At 35.6% G+C, this 19,123-nt stretch overlaps 1 protein-coding gene across 1 annotated transcript; it reads right to left on the reverse strand.

The window, feature by feature from the left end:
* Positions 1–1,232: 1,232 nt before the first annotated feature.
* LOC140164738 (uncharacterized) lies at positions 1,233–7,179 on the reverse strand. The gene is made up of 3 exons (XM_072188094.1): positions 7,032–7,179; positions 5,022–5,266; positions 1,233–3,076 (listed from the first exon to the last, which is right to left on the reverse strand). The coding sequence occupies exons 2-3, from the start codon at positions 5,247–5,249 to the stop codon at positions 2,897–2,899; spliced, it is 408 nt and encodes a 135-aa protein (XP_072044195.1). The 5' UTR covers positions 5,250–5,266; positions 7,032–7,179; the 3' UTR covers positions 1,233–2,896.
* Between the last annotated feature and the right edge of the window lie 11,944 nt (positions 7,180–19,123).

A 19,123-nucleotide genomic window follows, 5' to 3' on the forward strand; every position in this document is an offset into this window, starting at 1 on the left:
TCATATTCCTATGGGTAGGTCTTTTTAAGATATAATTACTTTAAAATGAGTGTAACAACATCAAACTTTACGAGGGTGGGTCAGTATGTAATAAGAGTTGACTTGTGACGTCATATGTGGATTGTTTTTTTCAAACAACACATATAAAAATTAGATCACGCACATAATTACGTAACATCATTAGTATAAAGTCAATAGACTACGGACACTGCCAAATCACGCAAAAAGGCGGGCCTTTTAAATTACAGCAAAGGCACGTATTTAAAATGTCCGAGAACTGCACAAGTACAAGGTGAATATGACTAGTTTTAAGGTCCGTTCATACTCACCACCGCATTTGCGATGCGTTGCTTTGCGATGCCGATATATCGATTACTTTTTGCCGCAACTCGTCGCATTTCCAAGTTAAAATGTATTTAACTTCATTGCGATATCGCAATGCAGTATTTGCAGTACGATGCAGTGCGGCAACGCACCGCATCGCAACGCATCGCAAATGCGGTGGTAGTATGAACGGACCTTTAGGCAGGAAAAACCCTCAATAAAATATGAGCCTTGTCATTAAACTTGGGAGGAAATGGGACGTCTGGGAACTTCAACAACTTTAGGGCTTAAAAGTTAAATACAAAAGAAAACAACTGACACCAATTCATATTTTCACTATGGAATAACTTTTATATTTTATTAAGCCACCACTGATTCAGTTGGATACACTTGTATTATCTACCGTTACAATTATTTGGCTCTTCCAGTTGAAATACATACACCCATTGGAGTGCAAATTTCAAATGGAGTCACTCCATTTAAACTCTATATCCCCTGTGTGAGAGATTGTCTTCCATAAGGTGTATGGATTTCAAGTAACTGGAATAGCTCATTAAATTACAGTACTTTTATTAAGCTTGGGCACACTGACAGAATTCTTTGCACTGACTGACATAATAAATTGAAAGAGCGAAAAACAAGGACTTATCGCATATAGGCTGTCTCCTTTCCTCATTTTTATTTATAATAATTAAAAACATTCACAAACGATATTTTTAAGTGAAATCAAGACAAGTTTTTGTCTTTCCTTGAGACACTGTAGGCTTAAGAAAACAGTACGGTAACATTTTACTATGCAACATTTCCTGCTCGCTAAGCTCGCATTAGACCAAATTTCAAATTGCTTGACACGTGCAAGGGGGGTGCGAGGATATTTTGGCATGACGAGTGAGGGCAAGAAATTTCTGGCATGCCGAGAGGAGGGGCAAGCAAGTGGCAGGCCATTTTTATATTTGCCCACCCGGGGGGATTGATAATTATTGCACAACCCCTTACTCGGCATGCACGGTTGATTCTATGCGGGTCACCGTGCGCAGGCAGCGCAGTGATGATGTTAGTATCGATGTGCGCAAAGGATTCTGGGAATAATCAAACAAAAAGTTGAATTGAACAAGAAACCTCTCCCATCTATAATCTGTGACAGAATTAAAAAGACTAGTTTGCGTGTGACATCACCTGTCAATCAAACTCAGAACGATTTGTTTACGAGTTGTCGAGATGATTTAATCATCTGAAGGCTGCGGTAAAAAAAAAAGCGTGCCTTATGGTTAACTTTGCATCTTCAAACAAATAAACCGTCTCAAATCAAATGTTAGGTTTCATCAACAGGAACATTTCTTCACTTTCGCTATTTTCTTCGATTTCTTTTCTCCGATGAAGCACCAGATAAATCAAGCTTCCTTTTACGCGCTACTAAATTTGTGGATTTTAATTGACAGTGATGTCAGACGCAAATAATCTTTTTAATTCTGTTTTAGATTATATCTCTAATAGCCTTATAGGGACAACTTCTACACATAATTTACCCTTTTTGACAAAACCGTTCCATTTCGTGATCATGATCTTAAAGTTTTTAATTAACCCTTAGGGTACATCGTAGCAAAAATTATTACACGCAATTCAGATATGAGAATTTTCCGAAGAAAAAAGTCAAGATTATATCCGCCATCTTGGTATATTACGCATGAATTGCAAATAATGTACCTCCGGCATTTATCGGCAAGGGCCCAAAATTGAACGCTATTTTTTTGTCTTTAAACTTGTGCACCATCTTAGCACAACACGTTAGACCCGGGCGTTAGACGCAGAATGTGAAAGCAAAGGTCAGCGGGCGCATAACGAAATATCCGAAGGTATACTATTTTCACTCCATGATACGCAAAATTAATGCTTTGGTTTTACCTCGATGGAATTGTCAGACTTTCAGCTGATATCAGATCGTGTCCTCCTTACATGTGTAAAATAGAGGACAGGACAGTAATATTCATATATTTAGCCATTTTATTAACATTTTAATCATTATGTATTCTCATCTCTGAATCAATGTTATACATCATGTGATTGTAAGTCGAGTCTACCTTTTCGTTTTACCAGTTTTAAAGTAATAATTGACCTTACACATTAGTTTTTGCATATCAATGTGAGTTTTAAATCATTGGTAGAATTTAAAATGAGCAAAAGTAACTATTAATTCCATCAATGCTAATGTTAAAGCAATGAAATGTTTTATCCAAAGTAAAAAACTATCTACGTTATACTGTGTACGTATATCTAATTATGCGTTAAAAAACACCTGGAGCTTTAGACAATGGAACCAAATTAGTTCGATCTTTCGAATCATCGATGCTTGGTCGGTCCTTATTATCTTGCGAAATTAATTAATTAATTAACTATTGTTAATTGTGATAAAATATGAATCTTTGCATGTAATGGTATTGACCAATACAAATCTACCATTTAATTCTGATTAATTAGTTGGTAGTTTATTGATAACAAGCATCGAAGCAGCATCGACGGTCGATCGATCCAACGATCGAACAAATTTGGTTCTGGTGGCTTTATATATAGCTGTCTACAAGTTGTGCAAGTAGTCACCGGCAATCCAGGATGCGTCGTAACCTTTGATCTTCTTGAGAAGTTCATTGGCATAGTACAGCCCAGTCTGCATGGGGTTCATCTCAAAGCGGTGTTGATATGGAGTTTGTTCCTTGTCGTGGAGGACAAAGAAAATGTTCCCATTATTTAGCCCGTACTGAAAAAAAGAATTTAATAAACAAAAATAATTAAAAGCGTCTTTGTGGTATGACATTAGCGGGGGCACCTTTGTTTCCAATGGACATTTTATTGTGAAATGTCATTGTACAAGGAATACATAAAAAAAAAATTCCACATTCCCCCGAATGAAAAGTATTTAATTATCTTTGTAATCACTCCAAAAGCATTTTGTGTGAATTTGACATCTAGAGACTATTAAATTTTTACAAGCCTTTTTATTTTACATGTAAAGCCTATGGGGGTGACGATCAGAAATGGGCGGCAATATTAAAAAACCCTAATTTTGGGCCATTTTAGACACTAAAATGCCCATAAAAAAGAATAGCCTCTAGTCCGGATGTAAAATTCACACACAATGCTACCTGAGTGAGTACAAACATAATTAAATACATTTCATTCGGGGGCTATAGCAAAAACAAAAAATGTCCTATACCTTAATGGTTATAAAACAAAGGTGGGGGGGGGGGTATTTCGCAAAAAAAATTAAGAGAACATTGCCTTATTTTGATAGATTAGATACTCAAAGACCAGTAAGTAATTGTATCTAATTTACATATATACTAATAATGCTAATCAGCATCCGAAATAGTTAAGCTTAATTCCGCGACTTTCATGCACAAATTCATATACATTGAGTACATGCTAAAACCTGGACTCTGACCAAAATGGAGGGCGCAATATTTGTGAAATCTCATAATGCCCATTAAAATGCTCGCAGCTGCTGAAGCTGTTACTTCAGAGGTGTAATTTATTTTGCACACACCTTGAATTCCAGTTTTGGTTTTTGAGCTTTTTAAAATTTGAATACAGAGCTGTCACGGCATATCAGCCCAGGTGCACGAGAACAAGAAGAATTATTATGATAAATAATGATAAATACATGTGGTAAGACAAAGAGCATTTAAAAAAGGAGAGCGAAAGAGAAAACGAAGAGGCCTCAAAAGGATACGCAACCACACGATGCGGAAATGGATGCGTAGGAAGGAAGGGAAGGATGAAGAAATTATGAGAAGTGTAACACCAAACAAAGGAGAAAAAAGAGACAACGAGAAGGCGAAGCACACAAAAAGCAAAGCGATGAAAATGTGAGGACTTACAGGAAAGAGGGATGTATACATATAAACATCTCACAAAAAGGAACTACCCCCCCCCCTTAAATAACGACCATTATTCAAAAACGGGCGATTACAAATCTGTAAAATGCGTTGGAAGCGGAATTTATTTCACATTGCACATTTTGACACCTCATTTGTAGCAATATTGACGTCACAACGTACATTTAAATCAATGTAACCCAAGATTTAAAAGTTGCAGTAAATTGTATTGATTTTGTATTCAGTATAATGAAAGGAAATCTGTGTAATGATATCTGAGTGGTTTTTTTATTGTATGTAAGTGCAAATTTCAAATCTGGACCTCACTACATTAAATTGACCGGTGTTGTATTGTTTTCTGGGCTATCGTATCAAATGAGGTGTCAAAATGCGCAGAAATTTTACAGATTTGTAATACAATAGCCCCTTTTTGAATAATGGCCATGGTTACTTTTTTTGAGATGTTTATTATACATGTACATAGAAGTATACATTATAGAAAAGAAACACGCACAAGAATAACATCATGCAGTAAAGATTATTTACAGTCATATTAATTTTACATTCATAATATGCCGTAAAATTTATTAATAAGCATACGCCTATTAACAAGTTGCTCGGACAAAAACTAATTTTAGGGTAGTTTTTTTTAATTTACCAGTATCTGTAACACAGATATTTGTAAATTACAGATATTTGTAAATTAAAAGAAAAAATGCAAAAGTTGAACAAACTACCCTAAAAATTCGTTCTTGTCCGGGCAACACGTTAATATGCACATGCTTATTAACGAATAATAACGGTATAAGTCTGTGTCAAAATTCTTACTTGAAGTTTATTGGTGAGCGTGAGAGGTTTGGGAATATCCCAATCGGATTGGACGAAGACAACTACGATGCCGCTTCCATCTATCTTGTAGTGACACTCTTTGTAAGTTTGAGATCGGTCACCACCAATTCCTAACACAGATCCCTGTTTCCAGTGGACAGTCTTGGTAGCAACTACGCTATCAAACTCAACTTTTTTCCCTAAAAAGGTGCTGGATATGCTAGCCATGTTTCTTGATGTGAGTTCTGAATAACATAATTTATGAAAGAAAACAAAGCATACGTTATCACGTGGGCTATTCCTGTTGAAATCCATACACCCCTATGGAAGACATGGCCTTAATCTTCCACAGAGGGGGTGTAGATTTCGGTACAGCTTTTACTCAATCAGTTGACCCATTTGAAATTCCCTGTGTGGAAGATAAAGGTCATGTCTTTCATAGGGGGTGCATGGATTTAACTGTAATAGGGCATTACTATCATTGATTTATGATGATATTATAGTAGGTAGTTCTGATGCAATTAATGTTGGCCTATAGCTAAAAGATATTTGAAACAATCAAAGTCGAGCATGTCGGGCGAAGTATTATATTTCCTGATGCTTGCAAAAGTTTTGGATCTTGAAAGAGGGGGACAAAACAGTTTTGTGTCTATCGAAAGGGGGTTCACGCTTGCGCTCATATTGGTATACTAAGCTTTCCAATTATTTTAAGCATCTTTCCAAAGAAGGGAAGAGGCTTACGCAATGCACAACATAGAAACATTCAAACATTACAAACTAGCGCACGAGATCAATTTAATGCATCGTAATTCTTAACCATATACATGGGAAAGAGAATCGCACACTAGCACAATTAAATATGAAATTACCGATGGTATGCACAGGCAGATAAACCAGAGAAAAAAACTCTGGATATACCTGCCTGTGCAGAGACTTGAACCCCAGACCTTTCACTTGCTCGGCGAACGCTCTAACCACTGACACAGGCTGTCCCTGATAAACAGGGCTCAAGTCTGGTACTTATGGATAGTAAGGGAAAACAGTACAAACAACACACAACATACCAAAGTACGAGATCATTAATGATTGACAACAGTGAAAGTTAGAAGCCGTAACTGAGAAATAATAGATTTCAGTTAGCGCCAGAAAGACATAACTCGGTACTAATGAATATCTTAAATTCCACTATTCTTAATAAATAACATTTGTTATAATGAATAGGATACAACTTTCGGTTATAAGACCAAATTTGAATTAAATCAGACACTTATATTGTGAGTTGTCAATAGATTTAGTTCGCAAAAATATTAAAAACTTTTTTCTCTTTTGGCATTTCTTGAGTAAAGGCTTTCTGACTCTCAACCCTCGATGTACATGTAAAGCTAAGTACATACACTGTAAGTACTTGTATTGTTGGTTGCAGAAATTGCAGAGATCAGAAATGTTCAACCTTACGAAATTCAAATTCACATTACTGATATCTTTGTCACGTTGGCATATATCTCTACACATACAAACATCATTATTATAATGATAAACGCTGTCCTATGCGAAATTCATTTTAAAAAGGGACAGCATTTTGTGGATACATGTACCAAGTATAAATTAGTTGCCTTTACCTGGCAAAAAAGACAACAAAATCAATTGCAGAACAAGGGCCATAGTGGGGGTCAAAAAGTTTTGAGAAATTGAGAAAGATGATTCCCCCCCTACACACACACCCCCACATACAAAAAATATTAATGAACGCTCCCTTTTATATTAGGAAATAATCAAGCGAACAATAACAACCTTAATAGGTGAATTCTTATTAGACGAAAGGCAACAATAATTTATGCATATGGTAGATTAAAGTTTGAAATCCAACAGTATCATATTATAGGATAAAGACGCAAGTTACATTTGGCAAAGAGCAATTACCAGTATGACTATTATATACATGCATGTGGAAATTACTGTTAATAGTCATTAAAATAATGTAATAATAAAGAATGTCAAGCTCATACTCACCTGAAATTAAAGTAGATTGAGGATGTTTTCCTGTTTGTCCAGAACTGGTGAAGTTAAGAACACTTGTGTAAAGCAAATGATTGCTTGCTGCTCGTTTACACAGCACCTATATAGGGTAGGTAGCCCTGTCCCGATTTCGCTAAAGCTGTTGATTGGTTGATCACAATAGCGTCCAAGAACCATTCTTACTCTTGATTGGTTGCATTTGGATCTCCCGTGAACAGGTGGACACATCAGTAGCATACTAGTAATAGGAAATTGTCATGATCAGATGCCGATTTCACTCTAAAGCTGTTGATTGGTTGAGCACCGTCACGGTAGCGCCCCGGAACTCATACTTACGGTTGAATAGTTGCATTTGCACGTCAGCAGCCTACTAGTAATAAGAAACTTTCCATGACGCGATCTAGATTCAGGAATTTCATTTTCATTTAGCAGGAAATGCCAACTTTTGCTTTTGTAGTTCACCAACCTTGTGGTTAAGAGGCTAGGAAATAATTCCTAATATCTCATACCCTCGTTTGTATGCCTTTATCTAATCCTGCCCCACATGACCATGATGACAAGGATTAATAGCCCATTTAATCTTGCAGTGACTCTGTTTAGTGTAGGAAATTTTTAGCCTTTAAAAAAAAAACATGTTTGCAATTGGCTTATAGCCATCACTTGCTGACAATACACATATCTGATTGGTTAATAAAAGCTAGGCAGGTCATAATGGTCAGTACAATTTGTTTACTTAGTGATAAAGCCTATCATCAGTCGAAAACTATGCAGCAAGCTACAATAGGCGATTTACTTCAGAATAAATAACTACATTGCACAAAATTAATTCCATTCTCTATAGTTAACTGAATGTTATATAAACATGTATAATATATTTTCTGTAACAAATTAATAATTGGTGTTCATAAAAGCAGGGATCATGATGCAGTCATGTCTACAGTAGAATTCACCACGACCTTTGCAGGACTTAAAAAGCTATTAAACCAAGATAACACTCATTGAAAACAGCTCAACTAATTAAATCAGATCTTTTCTGGTTAAATCCACACAACACATGTTTCTGTTTTACCTGTGCAATGAGCAATGAGCAATGAGCTGGTATTATAGTTTCAGTTGGGTGAACGATTATAAAGCGAACGCAAGGTAACAATACTTTGGTGGCTTTTGTTGACGAAATGAGACAATAGTGTGCTTATTGTTAACCACCGTTTTGAAAATGAGAAGCATAATGGTTTGCAGACTTAACACGGTTTGGAAATAATTTCTTCATATTTTTGGTGTTATCTGTCGTTTACATATCCTTCCTAAAACACAAAAGTGCGAATATTTCCAAACACCTAAATTAGCTAAAAATTTAGGACATGTTACAAAACTATATTTTCTAGAATTTCAGAGAATACTTTAAATATTGGCCGGCTATTTTTCACACAGTGACGTTAACTAGGCAATTGCCTATACTTCTAACATACACTACTTGTAGAGGGCACGCGTCAATTGTGAGAGCTCTGTGTATAGAGGCCCTGCATGAAATTATCGATTGGCTCCAAACAAAGGATTTGAGCCGGTGTCCTTCACCGTAGTTATGGCGGAGTGCAGTCCATTCAATCAAATGTTGTCATCAACCTATTTGATCGTAGTGCAGGGTTATGTGTGTGAGACGAACTGTCACGGTAGATTGCAATCATGCTTTTGTTGAATGCATTTGAGTAGTCCGCCGTATTTACGGGATGATACGTCACATGCAAGGCCTCTATTGTGTATAGGAAAGCGGACAGTAACTGCAGTATGTATGAGACAAACATCCCTGACAAAAGCTAACGAGACCACAATGGACGTGTAATTTGTTTACTTTAGTGATAAAGCATCTAGCATCTGTATAAAAAATATATTCAACAAATTTGAGATATAGCCAACATGCAATATAGTGGACATTTTGATACAAACCGCGAAATATGGATATCCAACGAACTTAAACTATAAGGTGACTATTGCTTTTTTGCCCCAGTATCAACAAAACACATCAAGGCCGCAGGGTTAGGGTGAGGGCAAAGAATGGAACAGTAACCTTAATGCAACATTGACTAAATTTAACCATTTTAAAAAACCCTTTTACTAATTTAAACATATGTTAATAATAAGAATGAGGATGGGGTGTCTTCTTCTTCTACTACTTCTTCTTCTTACCTTGCCTTGACTAAGTGAACACCATAGGATAAGTTAGGGGAAAAAGTTCACTTTGGTGACCACTCTCTGGCTAGTAAGGTTTGACGATTGATTCAACTTCTATGGACCATTTAGAAAAAAATAGCCACCATGTCCCTCGCGAAAATCCGGCATTTTTCGCTAGAGGCCAAAATCCAAAATGGCCGCCGCCACCATTTTGAAAATCTAAGTTTTGAACCAGAGCACTTATAATCATGCACAAAGACACTTTTTCGGATATGTCGAGTACAAGGATTCCGATTCTGACATTAGTTTGACATTACGGCATCATTTTCACCCAGAAATCCAAGATGGTGGCCGGCACCATCTTGAAAAATTTAGTTTTGAACAAGAGGACCTAAAATCGTGTACAAAGACACTTTTGTGGATAAGTCGACCACAAGGATTTCAAATTTGACATTACTTTGACATTACGAACTCATATTTACCCAGAAATCCAAGATGGTGGCCGCCGGCGCCATCTTGAAAAAAAAAAGTTTTGAACCAGATTACCTAAAATCGTGTACAAAGACACTTTTTCCGGTAAGTCGACCTCAAGAAATCCGAATCTGACATTAATTTGACGTTACAAAATAATTTTTGCCCAGATATCCAAGATGGCCCCAATTTGGTAGAGCGTAAATGTGATTTTTGAATGAGAGTAGAAGCATAAGTGTGTCATTTCCGCCTTATCTGGGGTTCATGTCTCTTATATGGGGTTTAAACTGCCTTATCTTGGGTTTACATCCCTTATCTAGGGATAAGGCGCCTTATCTGTGGTTTAGACGGCCTTATCCTTTGTTTACGTTCCTTACCTGTGGCTAAGATGCCTTAACCTTAGCATATCGCAGTCTAAACCCAGATAAGGCATATAAACGGTATGTAATGCGCCGTAACCCCAGATAAGCGACGTAGACCCCAGATAAAGCAGTCTAAACCCCAAATAAGGCGCCTTAACCCTAAATAAGGAACATAAACCCCAGAAAAGGCATCTAAACCCCACATAAGGTGCCTTAACTCTAGAAAGGGTTGTTAACCCCAGATAAGGGTCGTAACCCTCAGATAAGGCATCTAAACCCAAGATAAGGCGCCTTAACCCCAGATAAGAGACGTAAACTCAGATATGGCAGTCTAAACCCCAGATAAGGCGCCGTCTGGGGTTTACTTCTCTTATCTTAGGTTTATGTTCCTTATTTAGGGTTAAGGCGCCTTATTTGGGGTTGGGACTGGTTTATCTGAGGTGTAGGCCTACGTCCCTTATCTGGGGTTACGGCGCCTTATCGGGGGTTTAGACTGCCATATCTGAGTTTACGTCTCTTATCTGGGGTTAAGGCGCCTTATCTTGGGTTTAGATGTCTTATCTGAGGTTTACGACCCTTATCTGGGGGTTAACGACCCTTATGTATAGTTAAGGCACCTTATGTGGGGTTTAGATGCCTTATCTTAGGGTTATGTTCCTCAATTAGGGTTAAAGCGCCTTATTTGGGGTTTGGACTGCTTTGTCGGCGGTCTACGTCCCTTATCTGGGGTTACGGCGCATTATCTGGGGTTTAGATGCCTTATCTGGGTTTAGACTGCGATATGCTAAGGTTAAGGCATCTTAGCCACAGGTAAGGAACGTAAACCCAGGATAAGGCCGTCTAAACCACAGGTAAGGCGCCTTATCCCTAGATAAGGGATGTAAACCCAAGATAAGGCAGTTTAAACCCCATATAAGGGACATGAACCCCAGATAAGGCGGAAATGACACACTTATGCTTCTGCTCTCATTCAAAAATCACATTTACGCTCTACCAAATGGGGGCTATCTTGGATTTCTGGGCAAAAATTATTTTGTAACGTCAAATTAATGTCAGATTCGGATTTCTTGAGGTCGACTTACCGGAAAAAGTGTCTTTGTACACGATTTTAGGTAATCTGGTTCAAAACTTTTTTTTTTTTTCAAGATATGCGGCGGCCACCATCTTGGATTTCTGGGTAAATATGAGTTCGTAATGTCAAAGTAATGTCAAATTTGAAATCCTTGTGGTCGACTTATCCAAAAAAGTGTCTTTGTACACGATTTTAGGTCCTCTTGTTCAAAACTAAATTTTTCAAGATGGTGCCGGCCACCATCTTGGATTTCTGGGTGAAAATGATGCCGTAATGTCAAACTAATGTCAGAATTGGAATCCTTGTACTCAACATATCCGAAAAAGTGTCTTTGTGCATGATTATAGGTGCTCTGGTTCAAAACTTAGATTTTCAAAATGGTGGCGGCGGCCATTTTGGATTTTGGCCTCTAGTGAAAAATGCCGGGATTTTCGCGAGGGACATGGTGGCTATTTTTTTTCTAAATGGTCCATAGAAGTTGAATCAATCGTCAAACCTTACTAGCCAGAGAGTGGTCACCAAAGTGAACTTTTTCCCCTAACTAGATAGTTTTTAAAGCGATTTATAAAGGTGCTTATCTTCTTACTAAGCTAAATATTTTCATAACTTTTGCACTACATTCAATTATAAACAGATTCAATACTGTCGCACATAATTTTGAGGGTAGAAAATAAAAATGAAATTAGAATGAACATATTTACGTAAGTGGTACGTGAAAAAGTATTTTTATCTGGAGACAATGAAACACGTCATTGTGATATCAGGTTTGACGAGATCCCTATACTTAAATATGAATACAATACAGGACAATTACGGAGCCTCATGGGTGACATGTAACAAATATTTTTTTGAAAATTATCCGAGATAACCTGATTATCCCGGGATAATCAGGTTATCTCAGGATAATTATCCGAGATAATCATGTTATCCGGGATAATCAGATTATCCGGGATAATTATCCCGAGATAATCATGTTAACCCGGGATAGTCAGGTTATCCGGGATAATTATCCGAGATAATCATGTTATCCCGGATAATCAGGTTATCTCGGATAATTATCCCGAGATAATCAGGTTATCCCGGGATAATCAGGTTATCCGGGATAATTATCGAGATAATCAGGTTATCCGGGATAATCAGGTTATCTCGGGATAATTATCCGAGATAATCGTGTTATCGGGATAATCAGATTATCCCGGGATAATTATCATGAGATAATCATGTTAACCCGGGATAGTCAGGTTATCCCGGGATAATTATCCCGAGATAATCATGTTATCCCGGGATAATCAGGTTATCTCGGGATAATTATCCCGAGATAATCAGGTTATCCCGGGATAATCAGGTTATCCCGGGATAATTATCCCGAGATAATCAGGTTATCCCGGGATAATCAGAATCCCGGGATAATTATCCCGAGATAATCATGTTATCCCGGGATAATCAGATTATCCCGGGATAATTATCCCGAGATAATCATGTTATCCCGGGATAACATGTTTATCTCGGGATAATTGTACATGCACAATCTCTTTAACACAGCAATGTTGCTCACGCAAATAGCGTCTGTTTTCTAATAGACGTCCATATCATAGGATGTACGGCGATGGAGTGTACATCTGGGTAGGTGACGGACTGTGCCACTGGCGCACAGTCAGGGCGCACACCACCAATTCAGCGTCCCATTGAAACAAACGGGAAAACACGCCTTTTCTTTGCGCGATTTTAGACCTTTTCGGCAACAAATTGACTATAAAAGTACTACCAATCGATTGCAAATCAATGAAAATTTAATATTTGTGTCAATCGCGGATAGTCTTGTGATTAATTATCGAGATATGGGCGTTAAAACAGCACCATGACCATTTTCGATCTCTTCTATACCCTGAAAACCCGTTTCTGGACATTTTCTGGCTATCTTCTGTAGATAGGAAATCAATATAGCTATCTTCGGTGGAAAGCAGATATAGCTATTTTCAGTAGATAGCAGATTAATATAGTTATTTTCAGTAGATAGCATTTTGATATCTCCAGTAGATTACAGATGAATATAACTATCTTCAGTAGATAGCAGATAAATAGCTATCTTCAGTAGATAGCAGATCAATGTAACTATCTTCAGTAGATAGCAGATCAATATAGCTATCTTCTGTAGATAGCAGATGAATATAACTATCTTCAGTAGATAGAAAATCAATATAACTATCGTCAGTAGATAGCAAATTAATATAGTTATCTTCAGTAGATAGCAGGTTAATATATAGCTATCTTCAGTAGATAGCAGATCAATATAGATATCTCCAGTATACTGTAGATGAATATAGCTATCTTCAGTAGGTAGCAGAACAATATAGCTTTTTTCAGTAGTAACCGATTAATATAGCTATCTTCTGTAGATAGCAGATCAATATAGCTATCATCAGTAGATAGCAGATCAATATAGCTATCTTCTGTAATTAGCAGATCAATATAGCTATCTTCAGTAGGTAGCAAAACAATATAGCTATTTTCAGTAGTAACCGATTAATATAGCTATCTTCTGTAGATAGCAGATCAATATAGCTATCATCAGTAGATATCAGATCAATATAGCTATTGTCAGTAGATAGCAGATCAATATAATTATCGTAGGCAGATCGATATATCTATCTTTTGTAGCAGATCAAATAGCTATTTTCAATAGATAGCAGATCAATATCGCTATCTTCAGTAGAACGCAGGTTAATATATAGCAATCTTCAGTAGATAGCAGATCAATATAGCTACTTTCTGTAGATAGCAGATCAATATAGCTATCTTCAGTAGATAGCAGATCAATATAGCAATCTTCAGTAGATAGCAGATCAATATAGTAATCTTCAGTAGATAGCAGATCAATATAGCTATATTCTGTAGATAGCAGATCAATGTAGCTATTTTCAGTAGATAGCCGATTAATATAGATATCTTCTGTAGATAGCATATCAATATAGCTATCATCAGTAGATAGCAGATCAATATAATTATCGTCAGTAGATAGCAGATCGATATAGCTATCTTTTGTAGATAGCAGATCAATATAGCTATTTTCAATAGATAGCAGATCAATATCGCTATCTTCAGTAGAAAGCAGATCAATATAGCTATCTTCTCTAGATAGCAGATCAATAAAGCTATCTTCAGAAGATAGCAGATCAATATAGCTATCATCTTAGATAGCAGATTATTATAGCTATCTTCAGTAGATAGCAGATTAATATAGCTATATTCAGTAGATAGCCGATTAATATAGCTATCTTCTGTAGATAGCAGATCAATATAGCAATCTTCAGTAGATAGCAGATCAATATAGCTATCTTCTCTAGATAGCAGATCAATAAAGCTATCTTCAGAAGATAGCAGATCAATATAGCTATCATCTTAGATAACAGATTATTATAGCTATCTTCAGTAGATAGCAGATTAATATAGCTATATTCAGTAGATAGCCGATTAATATAGCTATCTTCTGTAGATAGCAGATCAATATAGTTATCTTCAATAGATAGCAGATCAATATAGCTATCTTCAGTAGATAGCAGATCAATGTAGCTATCTCCAGTAGATTGCAGATGCATATAACTATCATCAGTAGATAGCATATCAATATAGCTATCTCCAGTAGATAGCAGATCAATATAGCTATCTTCTGTAGATAGCAGATCAATAAAGCTATCTCAGAAGATAGCAGATCAATATAGCTATCATCTTAGATAGCAGATTAATATAGCTATATTCAGCAGATAGCCGATTAATATAGCTATCTTCTATAATAGCAGATCAATATAGTTATCTTCAATAGATAGCAGATCAATATAGCTATCTTCTGTAGATAGCAAATGAATATAACAATCTTCAGTACATAGCAGATCAATATAGCTGTTGTCAGTAGATAGCAGATCAATATAACTATCGTCAGTAGATTGCAGGTGAATATAACTATCTTCAGTAGATAGCAGATCGATAAAGTAATCATCTGAAGATATCTACTGAAGACTGCTATATCGATCTGCTATCTATCGACAATGGTTATATTGATCTATCTACTGACAACAGCTAATATTTCCCTTCTATCTACTGAAGATAGCTATATTGATCTACTATCTACTGAAGATTGCTATATATTAACCTGCTTTCTACTGAAGATAGCGATATTAATCTGCAATCTTTGAAAATAGCTATATTGATCTGCTATCTACTGGAGAAAGCTATATTGTTCTGTTATCTACAAAAGATAGCTATATTAATCGGCTATCTACTGAAAATAGATATATTGATCTACTATCTACTGAGGATTGCTATATTGATCTGCTATCTACAGAAGATAGCTATATATTGACCTGCTTTCTACTGAAGATAGTGATTATAATCTGATATATATTTTCATCTACAATCTATTAGAGATAGCTATATTGATCTGCTATCTACTGAAGATAACTATATTAATCTGCTATCTACTGACGATAGTTATATCGATCTGCTATCTACTTATCTTAGATAGCAGATTATTATAGCTATCTTCAGTAGATAGCAGATTAATATAGCTATATTCAGTAGATAGCCGATTAATATAGCTATCTTCTGTAGATAGCAGATCAATATAGCAATCTTCAGTAGATAGCAGATCAATATAGCTATCTTCTCTAGATAGCAGATCAATAAAGCTATCTTCAGAAGATAGCAGATCAATATAGCTATCATCTTAGATAACAGATTATTATAGCTATCTTCAGTAGATAGCAGATTAATATAGCTATATTCAGTAGATAGCCGATTAATATAGCTATCTTCTGTAGATAGCAGATCAATATAGTTATCTTCAATAGATAGCAGATCAATATAGCTATCTTCAGTAGATAGCAGATCAATGTAGCTATCTCCAGTAGATTGCAGATGCATATAACTATCATCAGTAGATAGCAGATCAATATAGCTATCTTCTGTAATTAGCAGATCAATATAGCTATCTTCAGTAGGTAGCAGAACAATATAGCTATTTTCAGTAGTAACCGATTAATATAGCTATCTTCTGTAGATAGCAGATCAATATAGCAATCTTCAGTAGATAGCAGATCAATATAGCAATCTTCAGTAGATAGCAGATCAATATAGCTATATTCTGTAGATAGCAGATCAATATAGCTATCTTCAGTAGATAGCAGATCAATATAGCTATTTTCAGTAGATAGCCGATTAATATAGATATCTTCTGTAGATAGCATATCAATATAGCTATCTCCAGTAGATAGCAGATCAATATAGCTATCTTCTGTAGATAGCAGATCAATAAAGCTATCTCAGAAGATAGCAGATCAATATAGCTATCATCTTAGATAGCAGATTAATATAGCTATATTCAGCAGATAGCCGATTAATATAGCTATCTTCTATAATAGCAGATCAATATAGTTATCTTCAATAGATAGCAGATCAATATAGCTATCTTCTGTAGATAGCAAATGAATATAACAATCTTCAGTACATAGCAGATCAATATAGCTGTTGTCAGTAGATAGCAGATCAATATAACTATCGTCAGTAGATTGCAGGTGAATATAACTATCTTCAGTAGATAGCAGATCGATAAAGTAATCATCTGAAGATATCTACTGAAGACTGCTATATCGATCTGCTATCTATCGACAATGGTTATATTGATCTATCTACTGACAACAGCTAATATTTCCCTTCTATCTACTGAAGATAGCTATATTGATCTACTATCTACTGAAGATTGCTATATATTAACCTGCTTTCTACTGAAGATAGCGATATTAATCTGCAATCTTTGAAAATAGCTATATTGATCTGCTATCTACTGGAGAAAGCTATATTGTTCTGTTATCTACAAAAGATAGCTATATTAATCGGCTATCTACTGAAAATAGATATATTGATCTACTATCTACTGAGGATTGCTATATTGATCTGCTATCTACAGAAGATAGCTATATATTGACCTGCTTTCTACTGAAGATAGTGATTATAATCTGATATATATTTTCATCTACAATCTATTAGAGATAGCTATATTGATCTGCTATCTACTGAAGATAACTATATTAATCTGCTATCTACTGACGATAGTTATATCGATCTGCTATCTACTGAAGATAGATATATTCATATGCAGTCAATTGGAGATAGCTGTATTGATCTGTTCTCTACTGAAGATAGCTATTGATCTGCTATCTACTGAAGATAGTTATATTCATCTGTAATCTACTGGAGATAGCTATATTGATCTGTTATCTACTAGAGATAGCTATATATTAAAATGCTATCTACTAACTATATTAATCTGCTATCTACTGAATATAGCTATATCTGCTTTACACTGAAGATAGCTATATTGATCTGCTATCTACCGACGATAGTTATATCGATCTGCTATCTACTGACAACATCTATATTGATCTGCTATCTACGGAAGATAGCTATATTGATCTGCTATCTAATGAAAATATCTATATTGATATGCTATCTACAGAAGATAGCTATATTGATCTCCTATCTACAGAGGATAGCTATATCGATCTGCTATATACTGGAGATAGCTATATTGATCTGCTATCTACAGAAGATAGCTGTATTGATCTGCTATCCACTGAAGATAGCTATATTGATCTGCTATGATCTACTGACGATAGTTAGGCTCCTATATTGATCTGCTATCTACAGAGGATAGCTGTATTGATCTGCTATCTACTGAATATAGCTATATATTAACCTGATATCTGCTGAAAATAGCGATATTAATCTGCTATCTACTAAAAATAGCTATAGTGATCTGCTATCTACTGGAGATAGTTATATTGATCTGCTAACTATCGACAGTAGATATCAGATCAATATAGCTATCGTCAGTTGATATCAGATTAATATAGCTATCTTCAGTAGATAGCAGATCAATATATACTTATCTTCAGTAGTTAGCAGATCAGTATAACTATATCCAGTAGATAGGAGATGAATATAGCTATCTTCAGTAGATAGCAGATTAATGTAGCTATATTCCGTAGATAGCATATTTTCAGATTAATATAGCTTTCTTCAGTAGAAAGCAGATATAACTATTTTCAGTAGATATCATATTAATATAGCTATCTTCAGTTGATAGCAGGTTAATATATAGCTATTTTTAGTAGATAGCAGATTAATATCGCTATTTTCAACAGATAGCAGGTTAATATATAGCGATCTTCTGTAGATAAAATATCTACTGGAGATAGCTTCATTGATCTGCTATCCACTGAAGATAGCTATATTGATCTGCTATCTACTGACGATAGTTAAGCTCCTATATTGATCTGCTATCTACAGAGGATAGCTGTATTGATCTACTATCTACTGGAGATAGCTATATTGATCTGCTATCTACTGAAGATAGCTACCGTATATATTAACCTGCTATCTGCTGAAAGTAGCGATATTAATCTGCTATCTACTAAAAATAGCTATAGTGATCTGCTATCTACTGGAGATAGTTATATTGATCTGCTAACTATCGACAGTAAATAGCAGATCAATAAAGCTATCTTCAGTTGATATCGGATTAATATAGCTATCTTCAGTAGATAGCAGATCAATATATACATATCTTCAGTAGTAAGCAGATCAATATAACTATATCCAGTAGATAGCAGATCCATATAGCTATCTTCAGTCGATAGCAGAGCAATATATAGATAGCATATTTTTAGATTAATATAGCTTTCTTCAGTAGAAAGCAGATATAGCTATTTTCAGTATATATATCAGATTAATATAGCTATCTTCAGTTGATAGCAGGTTAATATATAGCTATCTTCAGTAGATAGCAGATCACTATAGCTATTTTTAGTAGATAGCAGATTAATATCACTATTTTTAGCAGATAGCAGTTTAATATATAGCTATTCAGTAGATAGCAGATCAATATAGCTATATCCAGTAGATAACAGATCAATACAGCTATCCTCTGTAGATAGCAGATCAATATAGGGGCCTAACTA

This window comes from Amphiura filiformis, chromosome 11 (assembly GCF_039555335.1).
Source record: "Amphiura filiformis chromosome 11, Afil_fr2py, whole genome shotgun sequence".
Taxonomy (NCBI): domain Eukaryota; kingdom Metazoa; phylum Echinodermata; class Ophiuroidea; order Amphilepidida; family Amphiuridae; genus Amphiura; species Amphiura filiformis.